Source organism: Sapajus apella, unplaced genomic scaffold, assembly GCF_009761245.1.
Source record: "Sapajus apella isolate SASKATOON/1434 unplaced genomic scaffold, GSC_monkey_1.0 scaffold61, whole genome shotgun sequence".
NCBI classification, from domain to species: Eukaryota; Metazoa; Chordata; class Mammalia; order Primates; family Cebidae; genus Sapajus; species Sapajus apella.
The window spans coordinates 3377200-3402931 of record NW_022437001.1 but is presented as its reverse complement, the minus strand read 5'-3'; the positions used below and the strand labels follow the sequence as shown (position 1 = coordinate 3402931).

The 25732-nt window shown below is 35.6% G+C and overlaps 1 protein-coding gene across 1 annotated transcript in view; it reads right to left on the bottom strand.

Moving 5' to 3' along the window:
- Window positions 1-25732, bottom strand: part of IQCM (IQ motif containing M) — a 414386-nt gene that overhangs the window by 334324 nt on the left and 54330 nt on the right. The window contains 2 exon segments of the mRNA XM_032246433.1: window positions 9814-9921; window positions 14064-14159. Coding sequence (XP_032102324.1) covers window positions 9814-9921; window positions 14064-14159 — 204 coding nt within the window.

The following is a 25732-nucleotide window of genomic DNA, read 5'->3' as shown; positions in this document are numbered from 1 at the left end:
GCCTCCCGGGTTCAAGTGATTCTCCTGCCTCTGCCTCCCAAGTAGCTGGGACTATAGGCACGTGCCACCACACCTGGCTAATTTTTGTATTTTTAGTAAAGACAGGGTTTCACCATGTTGGTCAGGCTTGTCTCGAACTCCTGACCTCATGATCCACCCACCTTAGCCTCCCAAAGTGCTGGGATTACAGGCCTGAGCCACCACACCCAGCCTCCTTTATAAATTACCCAGTCTCAGGTATATCTTTATAGCAGTGTGAGAATGGACGAATACATTTTTATTCCAAAAAATGAGGGCAGAGGTAAAATTGTATTCATCACTTAAAATAGCATAAAAATGTTACATACATAGAAATAAATCTTTAAAAACACAGGAAACTATAAAATATTTTAAGACAACTTTTAAAAGGCCAAAGTGAAAGGAAGGATATATATCCATCTAAAAGTTTCTAAATGTGTCTCAATTCTTAACCTACCTGGAGGCAAGTTAAACAAATGTTATCTTTGTAACTAATAATTGAATGGTTTATGATATTAAAATTTAAAAATACGAAAATGAAAAATTGGACAATGATGGAAACTCCAAAAAGAGCAAAATAGCCATTCTATTGTCTTAGAGGGGATCACACTATTTTTAAATCTTATTATATTTAAATCAATAATATTTGCTTATCAAAGATATCTTGAATAAAGTGAAAAGATAAGCATCAATACAATAGACAAAGAATTAGTATCAAGAATTTCATAAAACTCCTCCAAATATAGGGTGGAACAATACAATAAGATTAGAGAGGGGCACATAACTAGATGTTATCAATGTTATAATCCTGTTGCTGCCAGATGACTTTGTCTGTGTTCATAATACTAAATAATACAAAAGAAACAAAGAGAGCATTCATGAAGCAGTGATAATAATGCATCATTAATCAAAGATTGATAGTAATCTAATTCTGGATACGTGAGGTCTGACAAAAAATACATGATAGAGAGGATAGATAGATGATGGGTGTGTGGATGTACAGACAGTTATGGATCATACATACATAAATACCTACATACATAGAATGAGAGAGAGATAATAAGAGCAAGAAAGAGAAAAGGTAAGGCTAACTTTTTTGTTGTTTTTAATTATAGGCGAGTTCTAGGTCACCAGGAATAGGTATGAACCATGAAAGAAAACTTTAAAGAACTTTAAACTCCTATGTAATATAGCTTTTCTATATTTTTTGAATTATTTTTATACTTTCTTACCAGTTCGGCCAGATTTTAAAAATTGTTTTTCATATTTAATCAGCATTATTAGGTATGCTGTACTCAGAAGTCTTTCTTTGCATAGTCGTTTACCATATTCTCAGAAAAAGAGTCAATGAAACAAAAACATGCCAATGAATTTTTTCAGGTGTATTTTTAATTAAAAATGAAAACAGCATATTTGAGCTCCCCAGGGCCAGATAAAAATATCTATTCTAATAAATTAGATAACTTTCTTCATTGGATAGAAAAAAATATGATAATTGGTATAACACTTTTACAAAATAAAATGGCAGTACCTTAATTCATCCAACAAAATATAGTAAGCCCTTCTATTTGCCAGACATTGTTCTGGTTCTAAAGGATTTAGTATGAACAAATCAGTCAATGCTAACTGCCTTTATGGAGATTACATTTTAGCATGAGGAGGCAGGCAATACCAGATAAGTAACGCAGGCAGTGTATCTTGATATCTTAAATGCTAGAAATAAAAGAAAGAGAAGTAGGTAGGTCTGGAGGATGTGGCTGTGCCTATGATAGAGCAGTAAGGGATGGCCTTACTCTTGGGGAGGCCTTTGGGCAAAGCATGAAAATAGTGATGGATTGATACCTGTAATCTCCAAAGAAACAAACTTCCCAGGCAGAGAGAACAGCATGTACACAGTTCCTGAGTTTGACATGTTAGATTGGAAACGCCTATGAAAAATCCAGGTTGAAGGGCCGGGTGCGGTGGCTCACGCCTGTAATCCCAGCACTTTGGGAGGCCGAGGCGGGTGGATCACGAGGTCAGGAGATCGAGACCATCCTGGTCAACATGGTGAAACCCCGTCTCTACCAAAAACTACAAAAAAATTAGCTGGGCATGGTGGCGCGTGCCTATAATCCCAGCTACTCAGGAGGCTGAGGCAGGAGAATTGCCTGAACCCAGGAGGCGGAGGTTGCGGTGAGCCGAGATCGCGCCATTGCACTCCAGCCTGGGTAACAAGAGCGAAACTCCGTCTCAAAAAAAAAAAAAAAAAAAAATCCAGGTTGAAATGTTAATTAAGCAGTTGAACGTAAGCTGGAGTTTTGGAGAATAACTAGGCTGGAGATAAAGGTATGGAATCATCAGTCTATTAATGAGACTTAAAGCCATGGTCTGGATAAAATTACCAAAAGAATGTATTCAGCTAGAAAAGAAATTAAAAACTTGATATCTGGGCCTACTGTGTCTACTGGGAGCCTGAGGCTTCCAGTAGGGATTTTTAAAAAATTGTTGGCATATAGAAGTTGGTCTGGTTAAACAGTAGGGCTCTTCAAACTGAGATTTTGGAGGTATTAAAGAACATAACTATTGGAGAATATATGTATTATGATGGAGGGCAAAATCATGGGAGGAAAAGAGCTCAAGGAATGAAAAAGTGAATGGATTAAGAGATGATATCTATCCAGGATAAATATCACCAAAAACTATGAAAAGATTAGTGTTAGAGAAAGTGATAACGATCAGGGTCTACATTTCTTTAAAGACATGCAAGATTCGATACAAACCAAAGATTACTATAAGAAGGAGAGACATAGTTTGATGACACGAGGTTCAACGCTGAGCATCTTAAGGAGAAAGGAGAATGGTTTGAAAACAGCAATGAGGAGCAAGGAAGAAACTGCCCCACCACCATTCCCAGAGGTATGAGGCATGGGAGAAAACAAACCCAGCACCACTTGAAAGAATGGCAAGGGAACAAATACCTTCAGGGCACAGATTTCAGTTAGACCGGCAAAGTGAAGAAAACACTCAGATTAGGTTAAGGATTCAGAGTTTTTGCTGGCTATGAGTTCAGGGGGTACAATGAATGAATTTCAGGGGTGGGGAGGGTTAAGGGATAAAGTCAGAAAAGAAGATATACCAAAGATACAGAGTGGGGTTTTAGTGATTGCAGGTGGCCTGGAGGTCCTGTGGAGACTGATGTAGACAGAGCTTAAGTGCGTACTTAATGAGATCCACGTTAAGAGTCTGAAGTCTGTCAACTTGACAAGTAGAGAGAAATAAAGAATCTTGCCAGGAGCTGATTTTAGGGGATCCCTCTTCTCTCCTGCCAATGACTATGTAGAGATGTTTTTTAATATCTGAGAACCAGCCACCCTGAGAGAGGAAATTTTCTAACTTTTAATCTTTTTCTTTGAGGGCTATTTCATTCTTTTCTTGAGGATTACAGATGATGAAACTAAACCCAGAAGTTTGAAGAGATTTGCACCAGGCCTCACAGAGAATTGGTTGTTATGCAGAGCAATATTAGTTTTTTTTCTTTTGAAAACATCTCTTAAAGTGTTTCTCTTAACACAGGGTTTTTGCCATGGGTCTGTTTCCTTACAGAAACTTTGAAACGACCAGTAAAATGAGCACTTGAGGAATAGCAATTTAAGAGTGACCTATCAAATGTATCAAAATAGAAAAGCAAAAGGCAGAATTAAGGTCTCCAGCAGGATAACAGTGACAATGGCAAAAATAGCAGACTTCAGGAAGGGCTACAGTTATTGTGATTAAACAAAAGTATAAACCTCACTTCCTGAGTTCAAGTCAGTCAATGTTGTAATGGAGTGTGTCCTGTGATTATAGTAATATGTCCTTTAGGACAGGACCAAAGCTAAGTCATCAAACACCATGTTTTTGAGTATATTATGCATTGTGATTTATATGAATGTAGGAAGTTGTGACTAATTATGGTAGCTCAATTTTATTATGCACCAGGAGGTACATTATGCATTTGACAAGCATTATCTAAACACTTTCAGGTTGGAATTGGTATTATCCCTCATTTATCCAATGAAGAAATCAAATCAGACAGTAATTAAGTAACTTAGATAAAATTTCAAGCTAGAAACTGGCAAAGCCAGAATTCTAACCTCATTAGAGTAACTTCAGTACCTTCACTATTAATCACTATGCTATACTGTTTTAAAAGGCAAGGCTTCAAAAGGAAATAGATGATTTTTTAATCAAATTGATATAAATCATAACTTGCCTTATATCTTATGGTCTAATTTCCTTTTCTTTTTTCTTCAATAAAAATAATTATTTATTCTAAATAAGAGTTGAGGATCTCCAGTTCCAAACTGGCAGCATAGAAGCAAGCTAGCATAATCCCCTAGAAAACCATAAACAAATATACAGTGCCAAGATTATCACCAGAAATGTACCAGAATTAGAATATAAAAATTATGAAGACAAGTCAGTGCCCGGGGCCACGATGAAGTGAAAAAACTTCATGTAGGCAGTAAAAGAACTGGCACACCACATTGTCCTTGGCACGAAGTGTGCAAAAAATACTCCTCCAAATCACTGTTTTGACACCGGAAAAGTAAGATCAAAGTGGACAACCAGCTTACTCACCACATTGGATTCCCTGACAGGAGATGTGTCCCTCCCTTAGTCCACAGGAGGCATCATTAGTGCCTGAAAGGAGAAATATCCCTGAGGACAGACAGAGACAAAGTGAGGGTGCAGGACTACCATTTCCAGCCCTGGAAACTGTTCTAGAACTTGGCCAAAGGTCAAATAAGACTGGCTCTTCAGCAGCACCGCACTCTGGGAGGTCTAATGGCCACAAACCTTGGCCAGCCTATCCCACTGCTGGGATAGCCACACTGGGATTTCCTGCACTTGGGAAGAGCAGCATTCCAAACACTTACTATAGCTGAGACAAACCTGGGCTTAAAGTGCCATCTAGAACTGAAAAGGAGGCAGTTGCCTGGCAGTAAAGAATCTCTAAGAAAATATATCCAATAAAAACCAAAAGTAGCCAGAGAGAGAAGACAAAAATAAAAAAAATAATAATAAATAAATAGGACCAAATTAATCTTGCAGTGAAAAGACACAGACATACATCCACAAGTAATAACAACAAACAGGGAACCATGAGTTCCCCAAGCAGACAAAGCAAGGATCCAACAGCTGACCCTAATGAAACAGCAATAGGTGAGCTCTTCAACCAAGAACTAAAAATAATAACTTTAAAGATGCATGGTGATCTCCCAGATAACACAAGAAAGCAATGCAGAAACTTATTAGAGAAATTTAACAGAGAATGAAATAATCTTTAAATTAAATAAACCTTGAAACTGAAAAATATGTTTACACACTGGGGTCACTTGGGGGGAAACAGGGGAGGAACGGTGGGGGGTGGGGAGCTAGGGAGAGATAGCAAGGGGAGAGATGCCAGATGTAGGTGATGGGGAGGAAGGCCGCAAATCACAGTGCCACGTGTGTACCTATGCAACAATCTTGCATGTTCTTCACATGTACCCCAAAACCTAAAATGCAATAAAATAAATGGGAAAAAAAATACGTTTGCAGAAGTGAAAAATTCATTAGAACTCTCAACAACAGAAAGGATCAAGCAGAGCAAAGAATCAGTGAGCTCAAATGCAGACTATTTGAAAATACATGGAGAAGAAAAATAAAAAAGAATTACAAGCAAGAAAGATCACCTAAAAATATAGAAAATTACCTCAAAATACCAAATCTAAGAATTATTGGTGTTTAAGAAGGAGTTCAGCAAGAACAGAGTAGAAAGCTTATTCAAGGAAATAACAGAAAACTTTCCAAAACTTGAGAAAAAGATAAATATCCAGGTACAGGAAGGTCAGAGAACATGACACATATTTGACTCAGATAAGACTGCTCCAAGGTATATGATAATCAGACTCCCAAAGATCAAGGATAAAGAAAGAATCCTAAAAGCAACAAGTGAAAAGATGCAAATAACATATAAAGAAGGTCCAATTCCTCTGGCAACAGACTTCTCAATGGAAACCATACATGCCAGGAGGGAACAGAATAACATTTGCAAAGTGCTGAAACAGAAAAAATATTGCCAGCTAACAATATTGTATCCAGCAAAATTACCCTTCAAATATAAAAGACAGATAAAGTCTTTCCCAGACAAGCAAAGTGGAGATAATTCACTATCACAAGACCCATCTTACAGTAAATGCCAAAGGGAATTCTTCAATCTAAAAGAAAAAGACACTAATGTGTTTTAAAAATTGGAAGTTATAAAACCCACTGGTAAAATTAAGTAAAAGGACAAACCTAGAATACAATAATAATATAATTGTTGTATACAATCCACTCATAAATCTAGTATGAAGTCCAAAAGACAAATCTAGCAAAAACAATAATAGCTAGATTGACTTGTAAAAAGATTGATACTGTTCAAAAAAAATTACAAATGGCCAATAGGTATATGAAAAATGCTCAATGGAGACGTGAATCAAAACTACAATGAAATGTCATATGACCCCAGTTAAAATGGTTTTTATCAAAAAGACAGGCAACAATAAATGCTGATGAGGATATGAAGAAAGAGAAACCTTTATGCACTATTGGTGGGAATGTAAATTAGTACAGCCATTATTCAGAACAGTATGAAGTTTCCTCAAAATTTTGAAAAACAGAACTACCGGATGACCCAGTATTCCACTACTGGATATCTTTAAAAAAGGAAATGAATCTATCAAAAAGACATCTGCATTCCCATCTTTATTGCAGCACTATTCACAATAGACAAAATATGGAATCAACCTATGTTCCCATCAACAGATGAGTAAAGAAAATGTAATATATATTATGCACAATGGAATATGATTCTGCCATAAAAAAGAATAAAATCCTGTCATTTGTAACAACATGGCTAGAACTGGACGGATGTCATTAAGTGAAATAAGCCAAGCACAGAAAGATAAATATCGTATGTTCTCATTCATATGTGAAAGAAAAAAAAAAAAAAAAAAAAAAAAAAGTGGATCTCAAAGACAAACAGATTTGTGGTTATAAGAGGCCACGAAGGGCATGGAGGAAAAAAGACGAAACGAAGTTGATGAATGGATATAAATACATGGGTTGCTAGAAGAAATAAGACCTACTGTTAGATAGATCAGCAGGGTTACTACAGTTTACAATAATCTATTGCATGTTTCAAAATAGCTAGAAGAATGGAAATGGTTTTATCATAAAGAAAAGACAAACATTTATGGCAATGGATATCCCAAGGACACTGATTTGATCTTTACAAATTGCATGAATGTATTAAATAATTATGTGTATCCCCAAACTATGTACATGTATTATACATCAATTATAAAAAAAAAGAATCAGGTGATTATAATTTGAGCTCAGTAGATTATCGGGGAAAACTGTAATATCTACATTTCTTACTATTTACACATTATCTTATTAAATAGAGCTCAGTTACTATGTCAGATCTTCATTGAAGTTATAACTTATTACATAGTTATAATAATAATGTGGAGAATAAGCTTTGTTGTGCAGACTTTTTAGACTGTAGCCTTAACATGAGCTGAAAACAGGGATAAAAAGTATTCATTATTTTTCACCAAACACACAAAGTATGGACTACTCTTATTCCAAAAAGTAAATATTTTTCAACATTTTACTAATAGCTTACACAAAATAAGTTGCTGGCCACAATCTTTCAGATATGTCTAGCCTTACTTTAAATATGTGTAATTATAAAAGACTCGTGTGGTTGAAAATAAAACAAAAACTTCACAAATAACAAATCAGTGAAAATCCTTATTCTTATTTTATTAAAGATACATTTCATTTTAAAGGAAAAAAGAACACCTACCCTATAACATTTAGAAAGAATGATTTTTATTGTAATTTTTTTTACTTTTTCAACATATTCAAACTTCCAGCTCTCCATGAAGTTATATGGGTATTGAGAGACTTATAATATCATAAAATGAATAATCTCCTCAACAATTTGTTTTTAAAGCATATAAACTAAACTGCATAACATTTTATTTATTTTGATGATATCTCTCCAGTCTATGTATAATCAATTTTTAAAAAGAACTGTAAAAGCTAGTATCTAGTATTTTCTCCATTTTCTATTCTTTAGCAGTCATTGAGTTTTACCTACTATGCAGAGACAGACACACAGATAATACTGTAGTATACTTCACTTGGGTGGTTTTTCCTTTTTAATTTACATTTATTCATTCATTTAACATATGTTTTTTAGTGCCTACTATTCATGTGTCATACACTGTAATAAGTATGAGGAGTCTTTTAGCTTCTATAAAGTTATGGTTCAATTAATAAACATTTCACATTTCAGCAGAACATTTTTGCATGGGTAGAAACTTTAGCAAATTTCAAAACTTATCACATGAGTGACTACCAATTCTGCCAGCCTTTTCCATTCACAATTTCATAATAATCTGTAGCTAAAAACCGGGATTCTTTCAACAAATATTTTAGAAACATTTTCTATCTTTTGTTTAGCATTAAATGAACCATGGCCAACCACCTGTACATAAGTTCCATAAATACAAAAAAAATAAGACTTAGGTGAATTTCAACATCCAAACTAAAGCCTTGAGAATTGCCAAGTCCTTCAAAGAGCTAAAAAGCTTCTCTGCAAAATGATGACACAAATGATTCATCTGAGGTGAATGATACTTGAAGACACAAGGTTTTATCAACCCTTAGATCATCCTGAATATATTCTAAGTGTCACAGAATAAGTAGAACTTTAACTTACAGTAAAGAGCTATAGAACACAGCTTTCAGGGAGGTCTGATTTCAAGAGTATTATTTGATAAAACTATTACACCAATTAGACCCTAGTCTTGTATGAATATTTGCCTACATTTACTTCTACACATGTATATTCAATTCTAGAATCAATTGAGACCCACACATTATTGTATTACCCTAGGATCTCAAATTATCTAATAAAGCCTTAAAAGAATTTAAGCTGTGAACCAATGTAACAATCAAAAATGTAAAACACATCTATTGCATATCTTCAACATTCTGACAGTATATTTACAAATTTTAGTTTTGGTGAATATTGACTGGAATAATGAAAATGTGATTCATAAAATTGGTTTGGAAGTGAGCTTCCATTTAATGTTTGAATTCCTTCTATAATAATTCAAACGAATAAATGTTCATAAAATTATAAAGGACATCATAGGCAGAAGTGCCTTGAGAACCCAAGGAGGGGTTTATTCAGAAAACTTTTAAAAATCTCTTCTGAAATCAATAAAAGTCCCACTTTACAAGACAAGTTTTCCTTTAATGACAGCCTGAAGCTCATGAGTAACAAGTTAAAAAGAGGGAAAACTACAAAAAAGTAGCTTTGAATCAGTAGCCCCCTAGGTCTTTAAGCCGTTCAAGTTCCAGAGAGTTTTTCAATCACACTTAAAGGACTTTAAAGAATCATCTATAGTCTCTTTTAAAGATCTGTATGTATTTTTTAAAACAACAATAACTCAACTGTAAATAAACTTTTAAAATTACAAGAATTTGTCTTCATAATTTACTACAACCTTCATATTTTTAAAAATCCAATCTCTCAATTTCAGATAAAGGAGTGGAAAACTAGTTATTACTAGTTGTTTTCAAAGTCTGCTTATCTTTGATACAGTATGTGAAATGAAAATAAAGCAAATAACTCTGTTCAATACTAGCTCTTTGTTTTTGCATTTAAATGAATGCAAAATAATGAAAATCGATGTGCTGCTGTCCACATGTATGTACAAGACTCACCAGGTTCTTTCAGAAGCTCCAAGGTAGAGGTCCCAGGTCGTAAGTAAAGATGGACAGGAAAGGGAGAGAGTGATTCCAACATTCTGTTTCCAAAACATGAAGGTATATCTTTAAGTGATTTAATAATCCCGATTTTGTAATACAAATCTTCAACACTAAAATTATAGGACTAAATGCTAATCACAGAAAACCACTTGTCCTTGGTCAATAGGACTACACCTGTTGTTCCCTCAGTGCATTGCAGAGTGAATATTATTAAATAAAGACAAAGTAATATCAAATTTTGTTGGTTCTGAGATGAAAAACAAATAGGAACGTTTGCTTTCCAAATGAGCCCAAACTAGCAAAAATCAGGAAAATGAACGAGCATCATATCTGTCTATTTCTTCAGTGTTTTACAAGAGATTTTTTTAAGTAGCATGTTTTTCTAACATGATTTGGAGAGCTTCAATCCAAACAGCTGAATAAAGTCAATCACCACTTAGAAACCTTGGAAAATGTGAATAAGCAAAAAGAAAGAAAGTTAAAATCTTCTCTAATCTTATCATCCTGATATTTTAGTAATAATTGCAAACCCTTCAATGCTTCCTAAAGGCCAGCATTTAAAGCACTATTCTAATCCCTTTTATATGTTTTACCTGATTTATTCCTCAAAACAGGCATGTAGGTATTTACTATTATGATATTCATTGTAAAAACGAAGAAACTAAGACATTTGGGGGTTAGGTAGTATATCATTCAGATTATTCCAGCTAGAAGTGGGTGGGTCAGGATTCAAACGCAGGCAGTAGGACTTCAGAATCCATATTACTATTTCATATTGATTTCGTTTGTCATGATTAGCATGTTAAATATATTTCATACCTTTTCTACGTTTAAGTGTACATAAATGCATATGAACTTTTAACCTATTATTTTGTACCTAATATATCATGGAGATCTTTATAAATGTACAAAGGTACACGTTGTTATTTTGACCCATTACATAGAATGCTGTGTTATTTTGGCCTATTACATAAAAATCAATTGTATAGATTTTAACATACTGATGGCTTATTTACCAGTCTTCTTCTGTGGGATATTTACTTTCTTGTTGTTTATACACAAGGGTGAAAATCTTTGAACATTCATATTTGTGCATCTATCCAATTATTTCCTTGTGTTACTATAAATGCCTAGAAATGAAAATGTTGGTTTAAAAAATGATATAAATCTTATGTAAATTTCTAGCATTTTAAAACATTTGCCCAGAAAAAAAGCATGGTGTATGAAGGAGGAGACTGTTCAGAGATTTACATTTGGCACATAGTAGGCATTCAGTAAATAGTAAATAAATAACAATAGGATCTATTAATTTAACTGTCACTCATGTGGTCATGCCCACGGAGTTGGCCAAAAGACTGAGATATCCCTTAAATTGTATCAAGGGAAAATATAGAGCCTTGAGTACGGCAATCAGTTTTATAAAATTCCATTTGAAATTTTAGAATGTTTTTATATATCATGAAGAACGGTGCCAAGTTTTATTGATCAGGCATAATTTCCTTTGTTTTCTAATATCTGGTCCATACATTAGTATTATTTAATCTCCAAGTTAGAACTAATTATGTATTTTCAATTATTCCCCATTAATAAAAGATTCTAATGGAAATAGACCATTCAACCACTTAAGCAAAATATTTTACAAATATTAAGATGAAATGGCAGTTGTTTCAACACAAATGTGAAATGCCATGAAGATCCTATCATTATTTTATAATATCCTCATTCTGTTCCTAATTAAACTGATCAAAATAACCTAAACATGAATTGTCTTGTAACACAGGAAACTCACTGATCACAAAACTAGGTGAAGAAGTCCAGGCTGACTTGCCTGAATTACAGAATGCATTTACAGAAATACAATTGTCATACTTTCAAATGCACCAAATAATATCAACTAAAAATTAGCACTAGTAAATAACAGATTAATAAATGGAAATTTAGATGGGAAATTAAAATTTAGAATAAACCCATATCTATCATCATCATTAAAACAGTATTAATGTAGGACAATCTTTGAATTTAGAATTCAAAGGTACATTGAAGAACTTGACTTTCTTAAACTTATATTGAAGTTGTAGAAGTATTCAATTGTGTTTTCCCTTCACGGGTCAAAAATAGACAAGTTTAGAAAAAGGAAGAAATCATATATTTATAAAATTCAATCATGTTCACATTTTGCTCAATGACATTTCTTTTCTTGGTCAATATTTCAATAGTCAACCCAAAAATATGATAGTCATCTTAACAATCAGTATTTTCCAAGGCATCTTCGGGATAATTTTAAGTTGTTTATATACAGCTTTTCTTATAGGGCGTCTATTTAACTTAAAAACCTTTTGGGAGTTTCATGAAGAGTTGAGTCATTCATACTAATTAGTTCTACAGACTGTCCCTGCATTGTTAACAATCTCCTACCTAATTTCCCAACTGATTCTATTATCTTTCCTTCTGCTTATGTTCTCACTGCTGTTTCCTTATCTTCATTATGTGGTAAACTAGGTTTCAAAAAAAAAAAAAATTGGTCTAGTGACGTTTTATTTGTCTAGTTAAGCACAGGTTTCAAAAAATCCTTAGTCACTACGTCCCAAAACACTTATTTGTCTTTCCCACTGCATTCCCATCACACTTTTAACATTAATGAAATGAAGCTAACTGCTAAAGTAAGAAAGAAGTTACCACCATCAACTAGCTATAAATAAAGACAAGGCAGCCCAGGTGTATTGAAGTTCAGGCTTTATATGCCCTGGACTGTCATTGGAAGTACATGCACTTGCTCTTAATTTCAAAGGGTGTTGATCTTCCTCATTAAGCAGGACATGTTTTCATTAAAAATGGAAAATTAGGGTGTCAAGGGACCTTTATCTTCTTCCAGTTGCAGAAGAAACAATTCTTTGGGAAATATTCAACTCTCTTGAGAAAGACATTATCCTGAAAGATATTATACCTGATCAGAGAATAATAAGTGCTTCACTTGTCCCTAAAACATTATTATTTTGCTATGGCTTACCAGCCTCATCTAAAGATACTGAAAATATTTTCAAATGAATTCAGTTAATCTTTTCAGTTAGTAAATGCTGACTGGAAATTCTAAACAATTTGGCTAAATTGCTGTATTAACTACTCTTTTAGGAGCTACCACTCTGCCAGACCAACTTGGATCTTGAGTTAAAATGGATAACTCAAAGTCAGAAAAGAAATTTATTAAAACTGGTAAATTTCCAATACAATAATTTATTTTCTTTGAATTATTATCTTCCCTTATCTTGGGTATAACCAAACCTTCAGTGTTAAGGTTGTGTATATATTTCATTCTTTCAGATTTGAGTACTATATCACTCTTTTGCCAAGAAAGTGGTTACTCTGAGCATGGATCTTCTAGTATTAAGCACACAGTTCACAACTTGAATGTTGGAAGACCCACAAAGTTCTTTGTAGCCTTGCCGGCATTTCCTCAACTAACTTATGGCTGTAATAATTATCCCAAATTTCTGACCATGTCATAATATTAATGAATTATTGTAAAACAAGCCACTGAAATGTACATTTTCCAGAGAAGAATTTACTGTCTATAAGTATAAATGTTCTTACAAAATATGTGCTGAAGGGCTTAGAGGTTCTGTCTGTAGCTTCAGGGCAAACTACTGTGTATGTAATTTTAAAGTTATCTTGAAGACGATTATGCTATTTCACGCAATAATTAGGAAAAGGAACTGACCCAACTCCAGACACTTTTGGAAAGCAGAGGCAATGCTCAAAATTCCTGTAATCAAACTATGTTCTGTAAAAACAGCCTCACCTTCTGTTAGAAAAAGACTAACCTTTAATTATTAGATTTAGAAAGGAAAATTATAACTTACTCTGCTCCATAATTGCTGCAGATGAGTTATTAAAATTCTAAACTTATGTAATATTATCATAAAATATGGCATTTTTTTCTCAGGAAATCCACAAATTGGATTCAAGCTTATGCACTGTAAAACCCAGATGGTTTACTTAACTACTCAGACATCCTTCAGTTCAAAAGTTAACTGAACTGAAAACTAAAATTTTGAAAATTGATACGCTTTGAGGAACTCAAGCAGAACAATAAATTAGCTTCATGTATGGGGTGTTAAGAGATAGACTTGAGAGGCCATGACAGTTGATCAGGGAATATTGGCAAATTAGAAGAAAATACACAGTTTCTATAGGTTAGCTAATTATACATTACCTGGACTTCTCAAAGTGCTTGTGCTTTGCTGTCTCCATTTTCTTACTCACTGGTTCAATATTAGTCATGATTTTGTCCAGTTTAACTTGTCCTGAAATGTTTTTTAAGTTTTACTTGCATATTAGTTTTCAAATTATAAATGCATTTTTCAAATTCAATTGCAAATCACAAATTTTTCATAAAAAGAGCTGTAATTTTTTAAAATACTACTAACACAGAGACACTAAAAAGCACAATTGAGCAGTTTTCTTCACTCCATGCTACTCAGATACTTTGCAATTACTAAACTTTAGGACTGAAAAGTACAGTGCAAATGAACTGCATATATCAAAAAGGAGATTGCTCTCAGACAAATGGCTGTAACAGCATAGCACATATGGACGAATACAAACAACCTCATTTATACATATTAGTATCATTATAATCATTGTCATCACAAAGCTTACTTTTTACAGAAGGGGCTGCTACTTTAAAATAATTTGGAAGATCATTAGTTCCTGTAAATAGGAACACTGAGTGCTCCAAAAATCTTATTATTTGATAGAGTAAGACTAAATTCCACAAAAGGCAAAGGTTCTACATTTAAAAAATCTAATTGGAGAGACACAAGATGGCCGAATAGGAACAGCTCTAGAGTGCAATTCCCCAGCAAGAACAACACAGAGGGTGAGTGATCACTGCATTTCCAAAAGAGTTTTTACTGCCCACAGACCAGGAGATTCCCCGGCTGAAAAGTGCCACAAGTTTCCAGCATGGCTGTTTCAGCTGGCACCATGAGTATCCACACTAAAACTCACACAAATCTGGGTAGCCATTTCAACTGGCACCTGGAATGCCTGGGAGACAGAGCCGCTTATTCCACTAAAAAAGTGGGGGCTGAAACAGTGAGCCAGGAGATCTGGCTAAGCAGGTCCCACCCCTACAAAGATCAGTAATCTGAAACGCTCTAGATTGAGAGTTTTGCAGCATGCGCAGCTGGACCCGGGACGGTCCCCTTGGTGTGGGGAAGGGGGTCTGCCATTACCAAGACAGTCCACTACTAGGGAGGCAGTCCGCCATTACTGAGGCAGTCTGCCATTACTGAGGCAGATTTCCATTACTGAGGCAGACCTCCATTACTGAGGCAGTTCTAACTGTACCTCTGTAACTAAAACCACAAGGAAGTTTACACAGCAACTGTACAGAGCCCATGGCAGCTCAGCAATGCCTCTGACTAGACTACCTCCTCACTGGGCAGGGCATCTCTGAAAAAAGGCAGCAGCACATTAGGAATTTATAAATAAAGCCCCACCCTCCCACGACAGAGCACCTGGGGAAAAGACAGTCATGAATGCTGCTGCAGAGACTTTAACATACCTGCCCAACAGCTCTGAATGGAATAACAGAGCTCCCAAGACAGCACTTGAGCTTCTATAAGGGACAGACTGTCTCCTCAAGCAGCTCCCGACCCCCATATATTCAAAAAGACAACTGATAGAAGAGAGCTCAGGCTGACATCTGGTGGGTACCCTTATGAAAAAAAGATAACAGAAGAAGAAACCAGCAGCAACCCTTACTGTTCTGCAGCTGCAACAGATGATCCCCAGGCACGCAGGCTCTGGAGTGGACCTCCAGCCATACTACAGCAGGGGGACCTGACTGTTAGGAGGAAACCTAAAAAGCAGAAAGAAATAGCTTCAACAGCAACAAAAACAACATCCACTCAGAGACCCCATCCGAAAGTGACCAACTACAAAGACCACAGGTAGATAAATCCACAAAGATGGGAAGAAAACAGTGCAAAAAGGATGAAAACACCAAAAACCAGAACAGGTCTCCCCCTCCAAGGGATCACAACTTCTCACCAGCAAGGGAACAAAGCTGGATGGTGAACGAGTCTGATGAAGAGACAGAAACAGGCTTCAGAAGGTGGGTAATAACAAACTTCTCTGAGCTAAAAGAACATGTTCTAACCCAATGCAAAGACACTAAGAACGTTGAAAAAAGGTTAGATGAAATGCTAACTAGAATAAACCGCTTAGAGAAGAATACAAATGACTTGATGGAGCTGAAAAACACAGCATAAGAACTTCACAAAGCATACACAAGTTTCAATAGCTGAATCAACCAAGCAGAATAAAGGACATCTGAGATTAAAGATCAACTCAATGAAATAAAATGAGGAGGCAAAATTAAAGAAAAAAGAGTGAAAAAAAATGAACAAAGCCTCCAAGAAATAAGGGATTATGTTAAAAGACCTAATTTATGTTTGATAGGTGTACCTGAATGTCACAGAGAGAATGAATCTAAGCTGGAAAACATTCTTCAGGATATTACCCAGGAGAACTTCCCCAATCTAGCAAAGCAGGACAACATTCAAGTCCATGAAATACAGAGAACACCACAAAGATATTCCTCAAGAAGTGCAATCACAAGGCACACAATTGTCAGATTCACCAGAGTTGAAATGAAGGAATAAATACTAAGGGCAGGTGGAGAGAAAAGTCAGGTTACCCACAAAGGGAAGCCCATCAGACTCACAGTGGATCTCTCGACAGAAACCCTACAAGCCAGAAAAGAGTGGGGCCAATATTCAACATCCTTAAAGAAAAGAGCTTTCAACCTAGAATTTCATATCCAGCCAACTAAGCTTCTTTAGTGAAGAAGAAATAAAATCCTTTACAGACAAGCAATTGCTGAGAGATTTCATCACCACCAGGACTGCCTTACAAGATCTCCTGAAAACACTAAACATGCAGAGGAACAACCAGTACCAGCCACTCCAAAAACATACTCAATGGTAAAAACCACTGACACAATAGAGAAACTGCATCAACTAACAGGCAAAAGAACCAGCTAGCATCAAAATGGCAGGATCAAATTTACACATAACAATATTAACCTTAAATGTAAATGGGCTAAATGCTCCAATCAAAAGATGCAGACTGGCAAACTGTATAAAAAGTCAAGACCTATCAGTGTGCTGTATTCAAGAAATCCATCTCACATGCAAGGACACACATAGGCTCAAGATAAAGGGATGGAAGAAGATTTACCAAAAATTGATAGCAAAAAAAGCAGAAGTTATAATCAGAGTATCTGATAAAATGGACGTTAAATCAACAAAGATTAAAAGAAACAAAGAAGGACATTACATAATGGTAAAAGGATCAATGCAACAAGAAGAGCTAATGATCCTAAATATATAGGTACCCAATACAGAAGCACCCAATACATAAAGCAAGTTCTCAGAGACCTACTAAGAGACTTAGAGTCCCACACAATAATAGTGGGAGATTTTAACACTCCACTGTCAATATTAGACAGATCAAGACAAAAATTAACAAGGTTATCCAGGACTTGAACTCAGATCTGGACAAAGCAGATGTAAAAGACATCTACAGAACTCTCCACCCCAAATCCACAGAATATACATTCTTCTCAGCACCACATCTCACGCACTCTAAAACTGACCACATAATTGGAAGTAAATCACTCCTCAGCAAATGCAAAAGAACAGAAATCATAACAGTCTCTTAGACAACAGTGCAATCAAATTAGAACTCAGGATTAAGAAACTAACTCAGAACTGCACAACTTCATGGAAACTGAACAACTGTGTCCGGAATGTTGACTAGATAAACAATGAAATGAAGGCAGAAATAAAGATGTTCTCTGAAACCAAACAAAATGAAGACACAACGTACCAGAATCCCTGAGACACATTTAAAGCAGTCTCCAGAGGGAAATTTATAGCAATAAATGCTCACATGAGAAGTGAAGAACAATCTAAAATCAACACCCTATTATCAAAATTGAAAGAGCTAGAGGAGCAAGATGAAAAAAAATTCAAAAGCTAGCAGAAGACAAGAACTAACTAAGATCAGAGCAGAACTTAAGAAGATAGAGACATTAAAAAAAACCCTTCAAAAATCAATAAATCTAGGAGCTGGTTTTTTGAAAAGATCAACAAAATAGACTGCTAATCAGATTAATAAAAAAGACAAGAGAGAAGAATCAAATAGATGTAATAAAAAACAAAAAGGGAATATCACCACCAATTCCACAGAAATACAAACTACCATCAGAGATAACTACAAACAATTCTATGAAAACAAACCCGTAAATCTGGAAGAAATGGATAAATTCCTGGACACTTGCACCCTCCCAAGCCTAAACCAGGAAGAAGCTGAAACCCTGAATAGACCGATAACAAAGGCTGAGGTTGAGGCAGCAATTAATAGTCTACCAACCAAAAAAATCCAGGTACAGATGGTTCACAGCCAAATTCTACCAGACGTACAAAGAGGAACTGGTACCACTCCTTCTGAAACTATTCCAAACAATACAGAAGGACGGAATCCTTCCCAAATTATTTTATGAGACCAACATTATCCTGATACCAAAACACAATAGAGACTCAACTGAAAAATAAAACTTCAGGCCAATATCCATGATGAATATAGACGCAAAATTCTTCAACAAAATAGTGGCAAACCGATTACAATAGCACATCAAAAAGCTTATCCATCACAATCCATCAGGATCCCAGGGATTCAAGGCTGGTTCAACATACACAAATTAATAAACATAATCCATCACATAAACAGAATCAATGTCAAAAAACATATTATTATCTCAATAGATGCAGAAAACGCCTACCACAAAATTTAACAGCCCTTTATGCTAAAACTCTAATAAACAAAGTATCAATGGAACGTATTTCAAAATAATAAAAGCTATTTACGACAAACCCACAGCCAATATCATACTGAATGGGCAAAAACTGGAAGCATTCCCTTTGAAATCTGGCACTAGACAAGGATGCCCTCTCTCACCACTCCTATTCAATATAGTATTGGAAGTTCTTGCCAGAGCAATCAGGCAAGAAAAGGAAATACAGCATATTCAATTAGGAAAGGAAGAAGTCAAATGGTCCCTATTTGCACACGACGTGATTGTATAATTAGAAAACCACATTGTCTCAGCCCAAAATCACCTTAAACTGATAAGCAACTTCAGCAAAGTCTCAGGATACAAAATCAACGTGCAGAAATCACAAGCATTCCTATATGCCAATAACAGACTTAAAGACAGCCAAATCCAGAGTGAACTAGCATTCACAATTGCTACAAAGATAATAAAATACCTAGGAATACAACTAAAAAAGGATGCAAAGGACCTCTTTAAGGAGAACTACAAACCACTGCTCAAGGAAATCAGGGAGGACACAAAGAGATGGAAAAAGATTCCATGTTCATGGTTAGGAAGAATCAGTATTGTGAAAATGGCCATATTGCCCAAAGTAATTTACAGATTCAACGCTATCCCCATCAAGCTACCAATGACCCTCTTCACAGAATTGAAAAAAAATTAAAAAAAAAAACCTTAAACTTCATAAGGAACCAAAAGAGAGCCTGCATAGCTAAGGAAATCCTAAGCAAAAGAACAATGCCAGAGGCATCACGCTACCTGACTTCAAACTACACTACAAAGCGACAGTAATCAAAACAGCATAGTACTGGTACCAAAACAGAGATATAGACCAATGGAACAGAACAGAGGCCTTGGAGGCAATGCCATACACCTAAAACCATCTGATATTTGACAAATCTGATAAAAACAAGCAATGGGGAAAGGATTCCCTGTTTAATAAATGATGTTGGGAAAGCTGGCTAACCATGTGCAGAAAGCAAAAACTGGACCCCTTCCTGACATCTTATACTAAAATTAACTCTAGATGGATTAAAGACTTAAACATAAGACCTAACACCATAAAAGCCCTAGAAGAAAGCCTAAGCAATACCATTCAGGACATAGGCATGGGCAAGGACTTCATGACTAAAACACCAAAAGTATTGGCAACAAAAGCCAAAATATGCAAATGGGACCTAATTAAACACCAGAGCTTCTGTACAGCAAAAGAAACAATCATTAGAGTGAACTGGCAACCAACAGAATGGGAAAAAATTTTTGCCATCTACCCATCTGACAAAGGGCTAATATCCAGAATCTATAAAGAACTAAAACAGATTTACAAGAAACAACCAAACCCATTCAAAAGTGGGCAAAGGATATGAACAGGCACTTCTCAAAAGAAGACACATATGAGGCCAACTAACAGAAAAAATGCTCATCATCACTGGTCATTAGAGAAACACAAACCAAAACTACATTGAGATACCATCTCACGCCAGTTAGAATGATGATCATTAAAAAAATTGGAGACAACAGATGCTGGAGAGGATGTGGAGAAATAGGAACACTTTTACACTGTTGGTGGGAGTATAAATTAGTTCAACCATTGTGGAAGACAGTGTGGTGATTCCTCAAGGATCTAGAAATAGAAATTCCATTTGGCCCAGCAAGCCCATTACTAGGTATATACCCAAAGGATTATAAATCATTCTATTATAAAGACACATGCACACATATATTCATTGCAGTACTGTTGACAATAGCAAAAACATGGAATCAACCTAAATGCCCATCGATGATAGACTGGACAAAGAAAATGTGGCACATATGCACCATGGAATACTATGCAGCCATAAAAAACAATGAGTTTGTGTCCTTCGAAGGGACATGGATGAACCTGGAAACCATCATTCTCTGCAAACTGACAGAAGAACAGAAAATCAAACACCACATATTCTCACTCATAGGCAAGTGTTGAACAATGAGAACACATGGAAACAGGGAGAGGAGCATCACACACTGAGGGCAAAGGGAGGGACAGCAGGGGATGGGGAGGTTGGGGAGGGATAACATGGGGAGAAATGCCAGATATAGATGATAGGTGGTTGGAGGCAGCAAACCACATTGCCATGTATGTACCTATGCAACAATCCTGCATGATATGCACATGTACCCCAGAACCTAAAGTACGATTTTAAAAAAAAATCTAATTCTTTCAATCTAAAGAGAAATTTACATAAGTTTTTTTTTTTAAATATCCATTACTTTCTGTTGTGCACAGATAATGGAACCAATATATAGTTGGAAATATTATAACAAAAATATTATCAGGTAACTACTGAGCACCTTCTAGCTACTAGCTCAGATATATTATTAATAAAAGAAAGAGAGAACATATCAGACAAACCCTCTGCTTTAAAAAAATACAAACTAGTTGACTCTCCATGCCAACAAACAGAAGAGCATACCAGACTGAATTATGTAATGTACATTCAAAATGTGTAACAGAGAACATAAAATTTTTGTAGAAATAGAAAACAGAAGGTTGACATTGATTAACTACAGTTGGCCTTCAGTATCCTTGGGTTCTGCATCTGCAGATTCAAGCAACCACAGATTGACAATATTCGGGCAAAAAAATGTTTTAAAATACAATATAATAAAAATAATTAAATTTAAAAAATATATATTAAAGCTATTTGCATAGAGGTTGCATATCATTTGGTATTATAAGTAATCGAGAGATGATTTAAAGTATAGGAGAAGAAATTGGTACCAATCATTTTGACACTGTTCCACAAGATAGAGAAAGAGGGAATCCTCTCTAATTCATTCTATGAAGTCAGAATCACCCTAGCACCAAAATCAGGAAGGGATATAGCTAAAAAGAAAACTACAGACCAATATCCCTGATGAAATAGGTGCTAAACTCCTTAACAAAATACAAGATAACCAAATCCAACAACGTATCTAAAAGACAATCCACCATAATCAAGTAGCTTTCAAACCAGGGATACAGGGATGGTCTAACATACCCAAGTCAATAAATATGATACACCACATAAACAGAATTAAAAACAAAAATTACATGATCATCTCAATAGATGCAGAAAAAGTATCTGACAAAATCCATCATCTCTTTATGATTAAAACTCCCAGCAAAATCGGCATACAAGCGATATACCTCAATGTAATAAAAGCCATCTATGACAAACCCATAGCCAATATAATACGGAATGAGGAAAAGTTGAAAACATTCCCTCTGAGAACTGGAACAATACAAGAGTGCCACTCTTACCATGCGTCTTCAACATAGTACTGAAAGTCCTAGCCAGAGCAATCAAACAAGAGAAAGACATAAAGGGCATTCAAATCTGTAAAGAGGAAGTCAAAATGTACACTGTTTGCTGAAGATACGATTGCTTACCTTGAAAACCCTAAAGACTACTCCAGAAAGCTCCTAGAACTGATAAAAAAAAATTCAGCACTTCCCAGAAATGAGATTAATGTACACCAATCAGTAGCTCTTCTATATACTAACTGCAGGGCCTAAGCAGAAAATCAAATCAAGAACTCAACCCCTTTTATGGTAGCTGCAAAAATAACAATAAAACAAAATAATTAGGAATATACCTAACCAAGGAGGCAAAAGACCTCTACAAGGAAAACTACAAAACACTACTGAAAAAAATCATAGATAACACAAACAAATGAAAACACATTCCATATTCATGGATGGGTAGAATCAATATTGTGAAAATGACCATACTGCCAAAAGCAATCTACAAATTCAACACAGTCTCCATCAAAACACCACTATCATTCTTCACAGAATTTTTCAAAAAACAGATTCATATGGAACCCAAAAAGAGCCTGCATATCCAAAGCAAGAAAAGCAAAAAGAATAAATCTAGAGCCAAACTACATGATTTCAAACTATAGTATAAGGCCATAGTCACCAACAGCATGGTACTGGTATAAAAATAGGCACATAAACCAGTGGAATGGAATAGAGAACCTAGAAATCAATCCAAATATCTACAGCCAACTGACCTTCGACAAAGCAGACAAAAACATAAAGTGGAAAAAGGACATGCTTTTCAACAAATGGTACTGGAATAATCTGTTAGCTACATATAGAGGAATGAAACTGGATACTCATCTTTCACCTTATACAAAAATCAACTCAAGATGGATTAAGGACTTAAATCTAAGATCTGAAACTACAAAAATTCTAGAAGATAACATTGGATAACCCTTCTAGACATTGGCTTAGGCAAGAATTTCATAACCAAGAACCCAAAAGCAAATGCAATTAAAAACAAAAATAACATAGATGCAAAAATCTTCAATAAAATATGGGCAAACCAATTGCAACAGGACATCAAAAAGCTTATACATCACGATCAAGTAGGCTTCATCCCAGGGATGCAAAGGTGGTTCAACATACACAAGTCTGTAAACGTAATCCAACACATAAACAGAACAAGAGACAAAAACCACATGATTATCTCAATAGATGCAGAGATAGCCTTTAAGAAAATTGAACAGCCCTTTATGCTAAAAAGTCTCAATAAACTAAGTATCGAAGGAACAGATCTCAAAATAATAAAAGCTATTTATTGCAAACCTACAGCCAATATCATACTGAATGGGCAAAAAGTGGAAGCATTCCCTTTGAAATCCAGCACTAGACAAGGATGCCCTCTGTCACCACTCCTATTCAATATAGTATTGGAAGTTCTAGCCAGAGCAGTCAGGCAAATAAATAAATAAATAAATAAATAAAGGGTATTCAGTTACGAAAAGAGGAAGTCAAATTGTCTCTATTTGCAGATGACATGATTGTATATTTAGAAGACCCTATCTGATAAGCAGCTTCAGCAAAGTCTCCGGATACAAAATCAATGTGCAGAAATCACAAGCATTTCCATACACCAGTAACAGACTAACAGAGAGCCAAATCATGAGTGAACTCCCATTCACAATTGCTACAAAGAGAATAAAACACCCAGGAATACAACCAACAAAGGATGTAAAGGATCTTTTCAAGGAGAACTACAAACCGCTGCTCAAGGAAATAAGACAGGACACAAACAAATGGCAAAACATTCCATGCTCATGATTAGGAAGAATCAATATTGTGAAAATGGCCATACTGCCCAAAGTAATTTATAGATTCAACACAATCCCCATCAAGCTACCAATGAAGTTCTTCACAGAACTGGAAAATATGGAACCAAAAGAGAGTCTGTATAGCCAAGACAATCCTAAGCAAAAAGAACGAAGCCGGAGGCATGATGCTACCTGATTTCAAACTATACTACAAGGCTACAGTAATCAAAACAGCATGGTACTGGTACCAAAACAGAGATATAGACCAATGGAACAGAACAGAGGCCTCAGAAGCAATGCCACACATCTACAACCATCTGATCTTTAACCAACCTGACCAAAAAAAGCAATGGGGAAAGGATTCCCTGTTTAATAAATGATGTTGGGAAAACTGGCTAGCCGTGTTCAGAAAGCAGAAACTGGACCTCTTCCTGACACGTTACACTAAAATTAACTCTAGATGGATTTAAGACTTAAACATAAGACCTAACACCATAAAAACCCTAGAAGAAAACCTAGGCAAAACCATTCAGGACATAAGCGTAGGCAAGGACTTCATGATTAAAACACCAAAAGTATTGGCAACAAAAGCCAAAATAGACAAATGGGACCAAATTAAACTCAAGAGCTCCTGTACAGCAAAATAAACTATCACTAAAGTGAACAGGCAACCAACAGAATGGGAAAAAAATTTTGCAATCTAGCCATCTGACAAAGGGCTAATATCCAGAATCTACAAAGAACTAAAACAGATTTACAAGAAACAACCAAACCCATTCAAAAGTGGGCAAAGGATATGAACAGGCACTTCTCAAAAGCAGACATATATGAAGCCAACAAACATATGAAAAAAAATGCTCATCATCACTGATTATTAGAGAAATGAAAATCAAAACCACATTGAGATGCCACCTCACACCAGTTAGAATGGCAATCATTTATAAATCTGGAGACAACAGATGCTGGAGAGGATGTGGAGAAATAGGAACACTTTTACACTGTTGGTGGGAGTGTAAACTAGTTCAACCATTGTGGAAGATAGTGTGGCACTTCCTCAAGGACCTAGAAATAGAAATTCCATTTGACCCAGCAATCCCATTACTGGGTATATACTCAAATGATTATAAATCATTCTATTATAATAAAGACACATGCACACGTATGTTCATAGTGGCACTGCTTACAATAGCAAAGACATAGAACCAAGCAAAATGCCCTTGACAATAGACTGAACAAAAAGAAATGTGGCACATATACACCGTGGAATACTATGCAGCCATAAAAACAATGAGTTCGTGTCCTTTGTAGGGACATGGATGAATCCGGAAACCATCATTCTCAGGAAACTGACACAAGAACAGAAAATCAAACATCACATGTTCTCACTCATAGGTGGGTGTTGAACAGGGAGGGGAGCATCACACACTGGGGTTTGTTGAGGGGGCAAGGGAGGGACTGCCAGGAGGGTAGGTCAGGGAGGGATAACATGGGGAGAAATGCCTGATTTAGGTGACGGGTGAATGGAGGCACATTGCCATGTATGTACCTATGCAACAATCCTGCATGATCTGTACATGTAACCCAGAACCTAAAGTACAATTAAATAAATAAATAAATAAATGCATTTTCATAAAAAAAGAAAAAACAAAGATAAATATTTGGGAATTAATTAAACTAAAGAAATTTTTCACTGCAAATGTAACAGTCAGCAGAGTAAACGGACAACCCACAGAGTGGGAGAAAATCTTCACAGTCTACACATCTGATAAAGGACAAATATCCAGAATCTACAATGAATTCAAACAAATCAGTAAGAAAAACAAACAAACAAACATCAGAAAGTGAGCTAAGGACATGAATAGACAATTCTCA